Source organism: Cebus imitator, unplaced genomic scaffold, assembly GCF_001604975.1.
Source record: "Cebus imitator isolate Cc_AM_T3 unplaced genomic scaffold, Cebus_imitator-1.0 Scaffold80, whole genome shotgun sequence".
Classification (NCBI taxonomy): Eukaryota; Metazoa; Chordata; class Mammalia; order Primates; family Cebidae; genus Cebus; species Cebus imitator.
Genome location: NW_016107395.1, coordinates 7,886,687 through 7,902,397, shown reverse-complemented (window position 1 = coordinate 7,902,397; position 15,711 = coordinate 7,886,687). Strand labels below are relative to the sequence as shown.

Here is a 15,711-nt window from a genome sequence, read left to right as displayed (position 1 = left end):
AAAAAAAAAAAAAAAAGAGCACAGGTAAAAAGAACAAGCCAGACCCATCATACTACCTGACTCTGAATTCTATCATAAGACTACAGTAACCAAATCAGTATGGTACTGGTACAGAAGAGCCATATGGACCAGTGGAAGAGAATAGAGAATTTATAAATAAAGCCACACACCTACAACCATCTGATCTTTGAGAAGGTCAAGAAAAGTAAGCCATGGAAGGACTCCCTAGTCAATAAATGGTGTTGAGATAACTGGCTAGCCATATGCAGAAGAATGAGACTGAACCCCTAACTTTCACCATATACAAAAACTAACACAACATATAGTAAAGATTTAAATGTAAGACCATAAACTATAAAAATGCTGTAAGAAAACCTAGGAAATATCCTGCCTGACATTGCTAAGTCTCTAAAAGCAATTGAGACAATAACAAAAATTGACAAACGGGATCTAATTAAACTAAAGAGCTTCTGCACAACAAAAGATACTATCAATAGAGTAAACAGATAACCTACAGAATGGGAGAAAAGATTTGCAAACTATGCACCTGACAAAGGTCTAATATGTAGAATGAGGAACTTTTGCAAATCAGCAAGCAAACAACAAATAACCATATTAAATAACGAGCAAAGGACATGAATAGACACTCCTCAAAAGAAGACATAAAGTGGCTAACAAACATATCAAATAACGCTCATTATCACTAATCATTAGAGAAATGCAAAGCAAAATAAAAAAATGACAGATGATGGTTTGGCAGTGGAGAAAAGCAAAAGCTTATACACTATTGGTGGGGATGTAAATTAGTTCAGTCAGTGGGAAGCAATTTGGAGACTTCTCAGACAAGTTAGAACAACGATTCAACCCAGCAAACCCATCACTGAGTATATATCCAAAATAAACTGTTTACCAAAAAGACACATGCTGTCATAGCTTCATTGCAGTGCTATTCACAACAGCAAAGACATGGAATCAACATAGTTGTCCATCAACAGTGGACTAGATGAAGAAAATATGGTACATATACATCATGGAACACTGCACAGCCATAAGAAAAAGAACAAAATAATGTCCTTTGCAGCAATATAAATGCAGATGGAGGCCATAATCCTAAGCGAATGCCACAGAAACAGACAACCAAATATCACATGTTCTTACTTATAAGTGGGAGTTAAGCATTGGGTACTCATGGATATAAACATGGGAACAACAGGTACTGTGCACTACTTGGGGGAATTGACAAACTACCTGTTGGGTTTCAGGCCTACTACCTGAGCAATGGAATCTGTTCCCAAAACCTCAATATCATGCAAATATACCCCTGTTACAAACTTGTGCCTCTAAAACAAAAGTTGAAATTTTAAAAATGAAATTGCCAATATCAACAGTTAATGACATAGAAATAGCAACTTAGTATGATCAAATTCAAAAATGGCAATGTCATATCGTCAACTAAATACTTCCTAAGTGAGAAACGAATATACAAAATACAGTAAAAAGTTTTAAAGTAGCTTATCGTCAGACAGATTTGGCTTAATAAGGGGTTAAAAATGTCTTCATATATACATATATATTATAAAATTATAAATATATATACATAATACAAGTCTGATAAAACTCAGTAAGTCTGTGGTATATGTTAGCTGTTTCCTTTGTTGGTGGGGTCAAAGCTTGCCACTTTATAATTCTCTGTACATTAACCGAGTTCCAACGTATTAAGGTAAGCTTTGGTACTGGAAAGGTATTCATCTCTTAAGGTACAAAGAAAAAGGATAAGAGAGATTGAAAAAAGTATATCTCTCTGGAAGAGGCCTTGGTAATAACTTAGTTCCTAACAGATGGGGAAATGAGACACACACAGCTGGTTAAGTAGAGCTGGGGCTTCGTCACATTCTCTTAGACTTCTAGTCTCACATTCTTTCCAATAGCAGCACTGTGCCTTGCATATTCTAAGCGGTAAACAAACATTTATTGATATTATTCATCAGTGCATAGAACAATGTAATCACTTACTTTTATAAAAGTTGGTTTCCACAAGATAAGCGAAACATTCACTTGGCTCATGTCAGAAGGAGTGAGATTGCATGTGATGGTAGAAAATTTACATGTACTGCAGTCCTGTTTAAATGTCCAGAGATACATATCAGTATTCTCGCCATTGTATTATATCTACTATATTCAAATAGTTCAGATAGTTATTTCTAGATTGATATCAAATTTATTCATTTGGAAAGCAAAAGGTAAAAACAGCACTTGTCTTAATTTACCAGAATTGTGCCTTTTTTAAGATGGTCAGTTGATGTAATCATTTTCTTTCCAGAGCTGATACTGAAAGGATCCTCAGAGATATGGGGTCTGCAGTTTGCATTCTAGAAATGAAAAGATTACATTTATTAGATAATGCCAGATAGCAGAGGAAAAGATGACTTGGTGCAGAGTGTGAAGAATCTGTGAATGACAGCCATTGCCATATATTGAAGATCCATTTTTGTAAGTGTGCCATGTGGAAAAGGCTGTTACGTACCAGCCATACATATATCCACTCCAAGATGGATTGTTACTATGATTGTAATGGATACTAATGAGGTTGTTATGGAAAAGAAAGAATGCTAATAGAACTTACTATTACATGATTAATATATTCATTAATTTATTACTTTAATCAAAGATAAGCTTTTAAATTCCATATGACAGAAGAGGAGAACATTTAAAACTCTATTGATAAAAAGGAAAACAACAGCCAGGCATGGTGGCTCACGCCTGTAATCCTAGCACTTGGGGAGGCTGAGGTGGGTGGAACACCTGAGGTCAGGAGACCAGCCTGGCTAACATGGTGAAATCCCATCTCTACTAAAAACACAAAAATTAGCTAGGTGTGGTGGTGGGCGCCTGTAGTCCCAGCTATTCGTGAGGCTGAGGCAGAAGAATCACTTGAACTTGGGAGGTGGAGGTTGCAGTGAATCAAGATTGCACCACTGCGCTCCACCCTGAGCAAGAGAGAGACTCCGTCTAAAAAAAAAAAAAAAAAAAAAAAAAAAAAAAAAAAAAAAAAAAAAAAAAAAAAAAGGAAACAAAAACAATAAAATTACTGTTCAATATTACAGCTGGTGAAACAACTGAAAAGAGAGGGACCTTCATCTGTATTTATGTATTCATCCAATAATACTTTTGATTCCCTACACACCAAGGGTAAGACACTCAGTCCACTTGGGAGGAAGGTGTAAGCAGGCAGCCCTATGGATGTTAACATATTATGTTAAAATGCTATGTTTATAAGATAGTTGGTTCTAGACTTAACCTAACAAATCTTTTGCTTCCCCAGTACTCTCTACATCCTTGATAAAAGATAATAAGATTACAATTTTCAAAGTAGTATGAAAAGTACAATTTTTTTCTCTTCTGGATTTTCACAGACCTGCTTTTTGGATAAGAGGGAAATTCCAGAGGCTTATTTTTTCCTTGCCCTTAGGAAAACATTTTAGTGATCACAAGACAACTAGCCCTGTTGCTATTTCTTGATTTCTGAGAATACTTTTAAAAATGCATGAACAGATTTTCAAATTCTGAAATCATGCACACATTAATTCAATACTTATGGTGATTTTTGTTTTAGACACTAAACCATAATGAGCTATCATAGAGTCTCATTCTATGTTACAAATATCAAGGGGGTGGCATATTGCTATTATTTGGGATGTCAGTAAATGCAATTATACTATTTTGTGTGCAGCTGTGCATGCTTAGGCACAAATAAGATGACACTTTATAGAGTTGTTTGATTACCACATACCAAGGAAAAGTGAAACAAACATTTCAGGCATAAATCAACAATGAACTATCTAAACTTTACTCTAGTAGATTGAATATTGATCCCCAAAGATATGCCTAAATCCTCCTAGAACTAGTGAATGTGACTTTACTTGGAAATAGGGTCTTTGCAGACGTAGTTATATTAAGCATCTCCAGATGAGATCACTCTGGATTTAGGGTGGACCCTAAATCTGATGATGAGTGTGCAGAGACACAGAGAGAAGGAGAACACACAGAAACACAGAGAAGGCCAGGTGAAGATAGAGACAGAAATAGGAGTTATGCTGCCACAAGCCAAGGAACACCAAGGGTTGCTGGCTGTCACCGGAGGCTAGGAAAACAGCATGAAAAAGAGTCTCTCTCAGAGCCTCCAGAGGGAATTAACACTGTCAACAACTTGACTTTGGACTTCTGGACTCCAGAACTGTGAAAGAATAAATTTCTGTTTTTTAAGTCACTCGATCTGTGGTAATTTGTTACAGCAGCCCTAGGGAATAATACATCTATTATTATTTTTTGCTTTTAATTATCTAAATACCTCTGCATGTTACTTTAGTCAAACTGTTACAAGTGTCATGCAGAACAAAAGGCTTACACATAAAGTGGAAAAGATACAGTAATGACAGAATTCCAAGGCACACATTACTTACATCAGAAGATGACAATCCAGTTGGGTACAGCACAGGATAACCATTTGATGTCATATTGGGGAATGAAATTGACAGCTTAAGTTCTGGCATTGGAAAATATCCACTTTTTCTTATCTACAAGAAAAAAATAGAAATGTAATCCTTTCTTCCTCTTTTAAAAGAATTCTTTCTGTCTTATGTAACACTTCGTTTTCTAGCTGATGAAGTAAATTGTGTAATATTTTGAATCCCCAAACGAGTGTAGATCCTTTATGGCACTGTACGGAGAATTGGCATAAATCTCTGAATAATGCCAACAAGAAAATAAGGATATTTCATAGTTGGCAGCTGTATGTGCCAGCTATAATCATATTGTTCCTCCATCCCTTATTCTCCTAATAGAACTAGGATCAATAAAAAATCAGAATTGGAAGTTTTTGTCTGTTACTATGTTCTTGCCACACTCATTTTTTAAAAACATACCAGTCTGTTTGAAACTGGAAAGAAGGGATACCATGGAACAGGTTAGTAGAGTTTTGGTTGCCTTAACCTGCTTTACAGTAATTCCCTAAACCCATAAATCGCCTCAAATCCTGGCTAGATGGGATCTGCCGCCACTATCCAAGCAAACCAGACTCTCATCCGCTTCCCTTCATAATTCTACCCCCAGCTGGGGCTCTTGTGCCACTGACTGCTGATAATCTGGTCTGATGAGAGTCAGATTAAATTTCATCTCAGTCTCCATTTGTTTTTATCCACTAATCCCAAATTTCCACTTAGTATCATGTTCTGCTACCAGTAGTGAATGTAGCTCAGAGGCAAAGGTGGGCAGGATGAAGTTCAACAGGAAACTGAACTCACTATGCAGAGGTCCTTGCCTGCTTAGAAGATGCAACTGAACTGGGTCAACCAGGTGCAGTGGTCCCCTTCCCACCGCTGAAGCATGATCTGCAGGCCTGAAGCCTATGGCAATCCTGTGCAGCATCTTTAGCTGGGCAGGCAACTCCTTGATCTACATAGATAGATGCAGGGAAAGCCAGTGATCCACCCAACTGAGCCTTCCAGACTGAGAGCTCCTCAGATCTGAAACAATTTCCTGCGTTGCTAAGAATGAAATACATCCAGAATTCCAGGATTAAAGGAATTCTGGAGGTTCCTGACCAGCTGTGCCTGGACCTTTAAACATGCTCTTAACTCTTATCTTCTTGATTTCCAGACAAATTCTGTTTTCTGATATTCAGTCAGAAATCCTGTGTGCTGTAATTATTTTTTTTCTGATAAGAAAATGTTCCTTGTAGAAACATTGGAAAATACTGAAAATAAACAGAAAATAAAAGATTCCTATACTTGTTAACATTTTAGTGTATGTTAACCTGTCCTTACTATTTGCATAAATGCACATTTATAAAATTTGTATCATAATAAAATACAAAGTTTTGTATCCTGTCTGTAAAATGTATTATGCCATGGCATTTTCCCATAAACATATAGGTTTATTGAGAATATGACAGTCCATAGCTAAATAACAACCACAATATCAATATTGTTGACTATGTGCCACACACTATGCTAATCTTCTTATATGCATTATTGCCTTTAGCCCTGTTAACAACTCTAGGTGCTAGATCCTCCTATTGTCTTTGTCTTATCTATGAGGTAAGAATGTTAGAATAAGAATTAAGAACTTCCAAGATTACAGAGCTAGTAAATAGCAGTAGTATGGTTTCTTACTCCAAAATGTTCCTTCTAAAATATTACAAAGTCTCCCCATTGAATATATGATAAATCTCTTCACTGAATATATAATAATTCATTTAAGTAATTTTATTGTGTTAAGTGTTTAGATTGTGCCCAGGTTTTAGTTTTTAAACTATTATAAATAATATTGGTAAGAACATCCCTGAAATCTTTGTTTCTATCACCAAAAATTTCCTAAGGAAAATTCCTAGCAGGAGATTTACTGGGTTTCACCTGAACAAAAGTTCTTTTAAAAAATTCCATTATTCCAATTCTAGAATTTACTTCAGCAAAATAATCAGAGATACGCACAAAGATTTATGCTCAGGAATATTCTTAGCAATAAAATTTATATCAACACTTGTGTAAGAGAGGGTACCTATTTCAAATCTGGACCCTAATAAGTTATAATATCTAAAGATCTACAACATTCAAAGTCTCTCTCTCTTTTTTTTTTTTTTTTTTTTTGGTTAATTCTCTAGTTCAGGGAAAGTGAATGGCGCTGGAGAAATCTGATAGCCTGAATTACAAAAATCTATTTTAGACTCCAGTAGAGTGATTGGCATTTATGCTAATTTCCAGGGTATAGCTTATCATAGGAATTCTAGCAAAGCGTACAAATTAAAAAAAATGGAATCACTCGGGAGTATACGTTTATTTATACTTTGGGAGAGAGCTTGTTTGTTGTTGGCAATTTCCAAAGGGATTGAGATTATCTTCATTTATAATTATGTTGCATTATTTCATACTTTTGAATACATATTTAAATCTATTGTTTGAATTGTGTTCTTTTTTTTCCTTGAGTAATTTTAACTTAAGTTGAGGCTGTGTCCGTAACCAGGCATTACCTAAAATGAAATTCCATGCTTGTTTGCTATAGTGGTTAGAAAGAGTTTGTTATGAAGGCTTTAAAAGGAAAAATAAATGTAATAGGAAACAGCACTAAGGAGGTGGTGGTACCAGCATGAGTAACTTATGGTACAATGCGTGTGAAAGGTAACAATGAGGGGAATGTGATACATATTTGTTTAATAAAAAAATTATCAAGACAATTGTGATAACAAATTTCCTAAATAGTCATAATTAATGAAAAGGTGCCTTTCTCAGTTATACTGAAAAAATAATGTAAGTAAAGCCCACAGGTTTATACGTAGCATCTATTTAGTTTCAAAGTTTACATTTTTCCTAGAAAGTCATTCTAACGGTATCTTATTTTGAGGAAATTAGAGACTTAGATCTCTAAATTGATTTAAAAATATAATTATCGCCAATTTAAACCTTTAGTAAAATTATAAATAAAGAAAAAGATCCTGGAATTAAGAGATTAAACACTGAAGCAACATATTTTTATGTATCTGTTAATTATTTAATTTATAAATTTACAAATAGCTCCTTTAGAATACTATTTTAGAGGTGATCTCTTACCAAGTAGAAGATATTAATTTCATTTCCAATGTCCTCAGTAGAATTAATAACTTCAGGGACTGTCTCATTGGCAGCAATTGAAATGTGGTATTCACTGGCAGAGCTTAAAAGAATTAATTAGAAGAAAAATAAAACACAACGAAGTTTAGCTTTTATTTGGCCTCATTCTTTTCTTTCTCCATATCATGTAATTCCACAAAAATACTTGTAGGGACTTCAAATCAAAGAGGTGTTCATTTACTTTCAAACCTGAAATTAAATCTTTGAGGAGAGTGAGAAGGATTATATAATTTAGTTCAATAGTCACTATGCTTATTTAACCCCAAAATGCTAAAATATGAATTTTAAAAGTTAAAATTTCATTGTTAACAAGTGAAAATTTTCCATAAATTCACTAAAACCATTTATATCTACTGAATAATAAAGCTAAAATGTAATTTTTAGCAGTGCTGAATTCTAAATAGATTTCAAATGTTTCCCATTTCACAATTTAAGGTCCTATATTTGCTGCTAAACTTAAAAGTTCAATCTTCTCTATACAGCTTCATCATGTTCTCTGGATGAACTTGGTAGAGTAAAATAGCCTGTTTTTAAGCAGCGCTTCAGTCAAGGGAAGACAAAAAATATTTATAAACATTTGACAAAATTTGATTTTAAATAAATGGAAAACTCTTGGGGGAAAAGTGAGTGCACCAATCGAAGTGGATGCAGAAAAACAGAAAATAACTGACAGAATTTAAAGGCTGAGAAATATTAGCAAAATCTTCATGTATACCTATAATCATGCCATTTTTGTAGTCTCTCATTAGTAAGAGAAAGTGCCACAGAGAATAAATTAGTAAGCCAGAAGGAAGATACTGAATGTTCCAAATACAAAGAAAAGATAAATGTTTGAGATGACAGATATGCTAATTACTTGTTTAATTGCTGTATATTACATGCATCACACCTCCAAGCACTTCATAAATATGTACAATTATTTCGTGTCAATTTAAAACATTTTTTAAATTAAAAGAAAAAAAGAACATGTGAAATGATTTAAATTAACACTTCCTGAACATATAACCTGCAACATATAACCTCCTACCTGTAAACTAGCCTCTTTGAACCTCAATTTCTTCAACTGGAAAATGGAGATAGTTGTATTTGAACCACAGAGTTATCATAAGGATCAGATAAGACAGAACACAAAGATTCAATAAATGTTAGCCACTATTATTAAAACATTAATAAAATGAAAAGACCTTCAGAATAAACCAACTTGCCACGGATTCTTATACTTTTGATATACATTACACATGTTTATTTAGCAAAAGCTTGGAGCTCTGCTTAAGCAGGGGAAATTATAGAGAGAAAGTTTGTCAACATGATTTGTGTTTGGATACATAAGAGGCTCTTAAGATAAAGAATGGTTTATGAATGGTGGAAGAAATAAACAGCTCTTATCAATGAGAAATGTTTTAATCTTGTGGGTCCAGATTGAGAAGACTGATCGAATTCCACAGGTTGAGAGTGGTGACCCAGAAATATGCTGGTGACCTCTAAGAAAATATTGTGTTTTGCAAAGGACTTCTGGGTCTTCAACTTGCATTCAGGAGTTTAAAAAAGGAGAATGAATGCAATCCGGTATCACTAACACCTAACATTTTGGGTTATTTAGTTCTCAAACATTAGGATGTATGAGAATTACCTGGAGGTCTCATTTAACCCCGTCTTCTGAGTTTCTGATTTAATAGGTTTTGGGTGGGGCCGGATAATTTGCCTAAGAAGTTTCCGGGTGGTGCTGATGCCCTTGGCCTGCCAGGGACCACACTTTGAGAACCACTGGGTTAATAGAAAGGCATCAACATAAAAATGCAGTTTTCTCCTACCTGTAAAACTGTAGTCCAACTTCATATTTTACCGGGATAGAAATGTTTACTACATTATCAGAAAGGGTTTCAGGAGGTTCTTCACTGTCACTAGAAAATACACAGCACATTCAGACAAACCATTAAAATATTGACTATTTAGAGATATTTCTAAGAGTTTGAAAAAGAAGCTTATTCTGGCAACTAAATAAAAGCACATAAGAGTAGAATTTCTTATTATTTTTTAAATTGGGATGAAGAAGGAGATCAGAGATGATGGGTATGGTTAAAAGTTCCCAAGTTGATTCTGATGTGCAACTAGAGCTGAAAATCACACTGATTTATGTTTCTCAAAATTCTGTGACAATAATGATAAGAATCCCTGGGTTTAATTGTTAAAATACAAAGATTATTGGGCTTCCCTTAGAAATGTGGATTTAGAGGTTCCAAGGTGGGACCCAGGAATTTGTGTTTTTAACACATATCTACTCAGGTGTTCTTATTTACCACAGATGAGGACTTAGCAAAGATAAGTGATCAGGGTCAAACAGCTGAGGGTAAATCTAAAATCTTGTTTTCTTCTTTAAGAATCTTTCCATACTAAGTACTTGATCATATTATTTGTTAAGCACTGATTTAGTCTCTTGATTTTGGTTATCATTTTAAGTATATATTATGTAAACACATGTATATATGTGTATACACATGTATACACATACATCTCATACTTCCTTGTATTAGAAAGCATGTACAAAAGATATAATGAGTAATGAACACTGAATCTGGGGCCAAAGAATGGGATTGTTCTTGGACACTGATACACTTTGGTAAAATTATTTATCTGTCTTTGCCTTGGTTTCTTCATCTATAAAATGTGGATAATAAATAATTATTAAATGACTTATAAGTATAAAGTGCTTAAGACTGTGCCTAGGACATAGGAAATATTCAGTAAGTGTTAGCTTTCACTACTGTCACACACACCCCTCCACCAACTGACCAAGCACCTAGCATACTGTCTCACAGAATGGTCATAAGAGTACTTTTTAATGGTCCTGCTTATTCCCAAATGTATAAAGTGGCTCATAAGCAGGACAGAGAGAGCAGCATGCTGCCTTGGGTATTTGTGTGACTCAGCTCTCAGCACGAATGGTTTCCTTTTCTCTCATTCATTCCACACTGCAGCCTTCCTAAGTTAATCTTCATAAGCAGCAGCTCTGTACAGATGATTTTACCTCTCAAAAACTTTACTGTACCCTCATGATCTGTTCAATTAAGAAATAATACCTTGACTGGCAGTCAGTACCTAGCATAATATGATAGAATGCATACTCCCTGTTTATTTTCATTGCTACTTTATGTATTCTTTATATTTCAGCTTATAATTTCCTTGATGAAGCTTTCTGGGGTTCCCATTGCCACGTATATATTATTTCAGCTTCTGTTAATTTTCTGACACAGCTTTATATCTCTATAATAGATTGTTTTTATTCTATCCCAGGTTATAATAATCTATACTATTCTCAACCCCCTACTGTAATACTTACCTTATGAGGAGTTTCAGGCCCTTAGTAATTTTAATATTTCTTACAGCGACTAATTAAATATTTGGCCCATAATAGATGTCAAATAAGTATTTGTTGAGTTGGCTTGAATTAATCCATTAGTTCATTTCCCTAATTTATTTATTTGCTCTATATCTATTTAGTGATTATAATATGGCAGGCACAGTGCTAGTTACTGTGAATAAAGCAGCAAAAGATACCATCTCACTGGAGACAGATCAGTGGATAATTACAATTAGAAGAAAGTTAGACCACTATTTCACTTCCTTACAGGCCCTTTGCTGTTATTAGTCTGCATGTTCTATGATACGGTTCAGAAGCTCTGATTGATTTGAATAAAGTATATTAAACTACAAAAGGATATCAAATTTTAAGTCCATCTAATGATTCATTTGACTTTGATGGGCAGCCAGTGAAAGCTTTTAAATTAGCAGAGCCAGTAACATTTTTATGAATTTAAATGCAATTTGGCAGATATAAATGATGTGTGATTATGGTATCTTCTATAACTCATAGGACCATTGATTTAACTTAGGTGAATTATTTCTATTAAATAAAAGTTTATTTTACTAATTATTCATAAGAGTGTTTTTGTGAAGCAAAGTAGTTAGTTGCCTTCCACTTCTACTGATCTTCTACAACCTGGAAGAAACTGTGAGTTTATAGAGCAAAACATTCAAAATACACAGAAGAAGTGACATACATTCACATGCTTACATTTATACATATGTAAACCAACCTTGTTGCACTTAAATGAATGGTCACATTTTCCATGAGAAAGGAGGTGTTAAACTGAAACAATATTTTGAACGTTACCTATAAAATAAAAATATGTCTTTAGTAACAAATAAGTAATTTTTTACTTTGATTAAAATATTCTATTTCTGGGCCGGGTGTGGTGGCTTATGCCTGTAATCCTAGCACCTTGGGAGGCCGAGGTGGGTGGATCACCTGAGGTCAGGAGTTCAAGACCAGTCTGGCCATCATGGTGAAACCCCATCTTAAAAAATAAATAAATGAATGAATAAATAAAATATTCTATTTCCATAAATGACATCAACAAAACTCAAATTATGAAGTTGAGAAACATTATATTACAAATAAAGCCTTATTGTATCTCAAAAATAGATAAAATAATATATAATATACATGTACCTTTCAGTATGAATATGTACCATGTTTTACATATTGCTATGATCTGAATGTTTCCCTCCAAATTCATAGGTTGAAACCTAAACACCAATGTGATGATATTAGGAGATGAGGCCATTGGGCAGGTGATGAGCTCAAAAGGGCAGAGTCCTCATGAGTGGGATTAGTACCCTGTAACAGGAGCCTCAGAACGCTGCCTCCCTGATTTTGCTATCTGAGGATGCATTGAAAAGATGACTTCTATGAAGCATGAAACAGGCCCTCACCAGATTCTGGATCTAGCAGTGCATTGCTCTTGGACTTCCCAGCTTCCAGACTGTGAAAAATAAATTTCTGGTTTATAAGCTACTCTGTTTATGATGTTTACTCATAGCAGCCAGAATACACTAAGACACATGTTAAATAAAATGTATAAGAGGTCACTGGTTTGGACTGAGCTAATGATCTAGGCCCAACAGGCTAAATCATGCTTAAGTTCCACACTACAAAACTGAAATTAAGTCATGTATCTGAGTTTTTGAGAGATGAAGAGTGATAAATAATCACCAAATCCCCAATTAAGCCAGTTTTAGACAGCATAAGAAAATTCCCTCTGCTTCAACCTTTACAAGGAAAATAACTTTGAAATTAACAATCCACTTTTTGTTCTCCATTTCTCCTTTCTTCAGACCTTTTCTCTCTATAAAGCCAACTTCCTCTGCCCAGCTCATCCATCATTCATTTTATTTTACAGAATAAGGTGTTGCCTGATTCTAGAACTGCAAGTAAAAGTCAATTAATATTTGGAAACTAAATTTGTTGTAATTTTTTGACAGATATTATAAATTTTAATACTTTATTCAAATGATATCAACAAAAATTATTTATACTAACTATAAACCTCCACCATAAAGCCACTCTTATTTACTTTATTATATTACCATGGTTTACCAGAGTACAATAATAAACAATATAATTGGGAAATGATCATAATTAAATCTTCTTAAATGTAAAAACTTCAAGACAGGCAATCATCTATTTATATTCATTACAGAATTACAGGAAAGCATACTTGGTTCCATTAATTTGATAGTATAAGAAAGTTTTGGACCTTAAAGGCACAATAACAAGAAAATAAAAGAAACTGAAAGGCTTGGCTATTTAGAGTAAATTATTATGAAGAAAATGCAGACAATTATGTTTATATAGGTCTTCCTACTAAAAGTAATACTTAAGAAAAACTGGTATGTATTTTGTTATACTGACACTCTAATATAGGTAACTGACTTTGAAACACCATGCCTAAGCATATGAACTATATAATCCATGACTCTATGTAAACATCAGCAGGCAGACGGAACACTACATTATTTGTTCAAAGACATATCTCACCCACAGTACTACTACAAGTAGCCTCATAATAATGCTTGTTAAGTATTATGTTTCTCCTTCTCAAAACTAATCTCATTTTGTGCCAAGGTATTTTGGAATTTGGGACAGCAAAATTATAATATAAAATGCACAATTAATAGAAACTATCTAAAATTTTATTTTTTGTGATTAAGTGCTAAACAGAAGAAGGTCTGATATTGAAAGCTCTTTTATTGATTTAGGTGCTATTCCCAGAAAGGATGATAAGAATTCAAAGTTCACAAGATTTGCATCATATTATATTTAGAGTTTTCTTTATCCATACATATTTTGATTTATAATTGCAAAGAAAAAAATAGTTCTAAGAATCTGTAGCCTCTACAGCTTTCTTGTTGCTTTTAAATAATAATTACCATTCTAGTAGAAGCTTGACTGGGTGGGCTTGAACTGTAGTAGACAAAAGTTCAGAAAACATGTGTCTACACCAAAATCTGTACATAGATATTTATAGTAGTATTTTTTATAGTATCCAAAAAGTAGAGACAATCCAAATACCCATCAACTAATGCATGGATAAATAAAATGTAATATATCTTCATACTGGAATATTACTTTGTAATAAAAAGGAATGAAGTATTCATACATGCTACATCACAGATAAACCTGGAAAAAATTATGATTGGTGAAAGAAGCTTGTACCCAAAGCCCATACAATCAGCCCTCTCAATCCATGCATTCTAGCTTTAACCAACTGTGAGTTGATAATATTAAAAAAAGTAACAATTCAACAATAAAAATTTGAATAAAAACCCAATATGGTATAACTACTATTTACATAGTGTTTACATTGTATTATGTATTATAAGTAATCTAGAACTGATGTAACGTATATGGGAGGATGTGCGTAGGTTAGATGCCATTTTATCAAAGGGACTTGAACATCTGAGCATTTTGTTATCCAAAGAGGGTCCTGGAAGCAAGCCCCCACAGATACCGAGGGATGACTGTACGTATGATTCCACTCATACAAAGTGTCCGGAACAGGCAAATCCATGGAAAAAGAAAGTAGATTAGTGGTTGCCTGGGGCTGGGAAAAAGGCTGTTGAGGAAAAACAGAGTGACTGCCAATGCATATGTGGTTTCTTTGTGGTGTGTGAAAATGTTCTAAAATCAGTTGTAATGACTGTGCAATTTATAATTTGGTGAATATACTAAAACCCATTGAAGTGCACACTTTAAATGAGTGAACTCTATGTTATGTGAATTATAGCTCAATAAGGCAATTGTTTTTTAAAAAGGGAGATGGAAGGAGAATTTCTGAATTAAGTTCTAAGCCAATCTATTTGAAGCGTTCTTTTTCTTGAAGGCCAGAGATGCCTACTACCTAGGAGACTCCAATAACAGAATGTCCCAGCTCCATTTTATCAGATATGTTATCTAGCATAAATTAGATATGTTACATAGTATAAATTTTAAATCTTGTCTTGGTGTTCGAGTTTGCCTGTGTAAGAATTGTTTTCTGACTCTGCCTTAGTCTATTTTGGCTGTTAGAACAAAATACCTTATACCAGACAATTTATAAATAACAGAAATATTTTGCTCACAGTTCGGGAGTCCAAGATCAAGGCACTAACAGGTTCAGTGTCTGGAAACACCCAGTTCTCATAGATGGAACCTGCTATGTGTTCTCACGTGGTAGAAGGGATGAACAGTCTCCCTTAAGCCTCTCTTATGAGGGCACTAATCCCTCATGAGGGCTCCACCCTCTGGACCTAACGGCCTCCCAGTGGCCTCATCTTTTACTACTATCACTTTGGGGATTAAGTATTAATGTATGAATTTTGATGGGGCACAACCATTCTGACCGTAGCATATTCTAGTCTGTCACAATTTTGAACTCAATATTTTTCATCTGTATTATTCTAAACTACTATGGGAAGGATTTATATATTTGTCTTTGCGCATATTACTTTTCATATTCAATTTCCCCATGTGTTTTGTGTAATCTGCTCACCATCTCTCCTCTTCTGAGGAAGGGATATCCAACTTTACATGTGATATTATGATTGGATTCACAGCTGTCTTTTTGGATAGCCTAGGAAAAGAAAGTAAACAGAATCAGATTGGATAAGCAGGTGAAATATTGAAACGTGTTCTTTCAGAATTTTCCCAGCTGTGACTTGGTGACTGCCT

The 15,711-nt window shown here is 34.3% G+C and overlaps 1 protein-coding gene across 1 annotated transcript in view; it reads right to left on the bottom strand.

Annotated features, from left to right (window-relative positions):
• Positions 1-15,711, bottom strand: part of ITGA1 (integrin subunit alpha 1) — a 166,222-nt gene that overhangs the window by 15,421 nt on the left and 135,090 nt on the right. The window contains exons 20-26 of the mRNA XM_017533199.2: positions 15,533-15,613; positions 11,756-11,832; positions 9,473-9,562; positions 7,602-7,704; positions 4,461-4,574; positions 2,268-2,369; positions 2,014-2,118 (exon numbers count right to left, since the gene is read on the bottom strand). Of these exons, the coding sequence (XP_017388688.1) occupies positions 2,014-2,118; positions 2,268-2,369; positions 4,461-4,574; positions 7,602-7,704; positions 9,473-9,562; positions 11,756-11,832; positions 15,533-15,613 (672 nt within the window). The remainder of the gene's footprint in view (positions 1-2,013; positions 2,119-2,267; positions 2,370-4,460; positions 4,575-7,601; positions 7,705-9,472; positions 9,563-11,755; positions 11,833-15,532; positions 15,614-15,711) is intronic.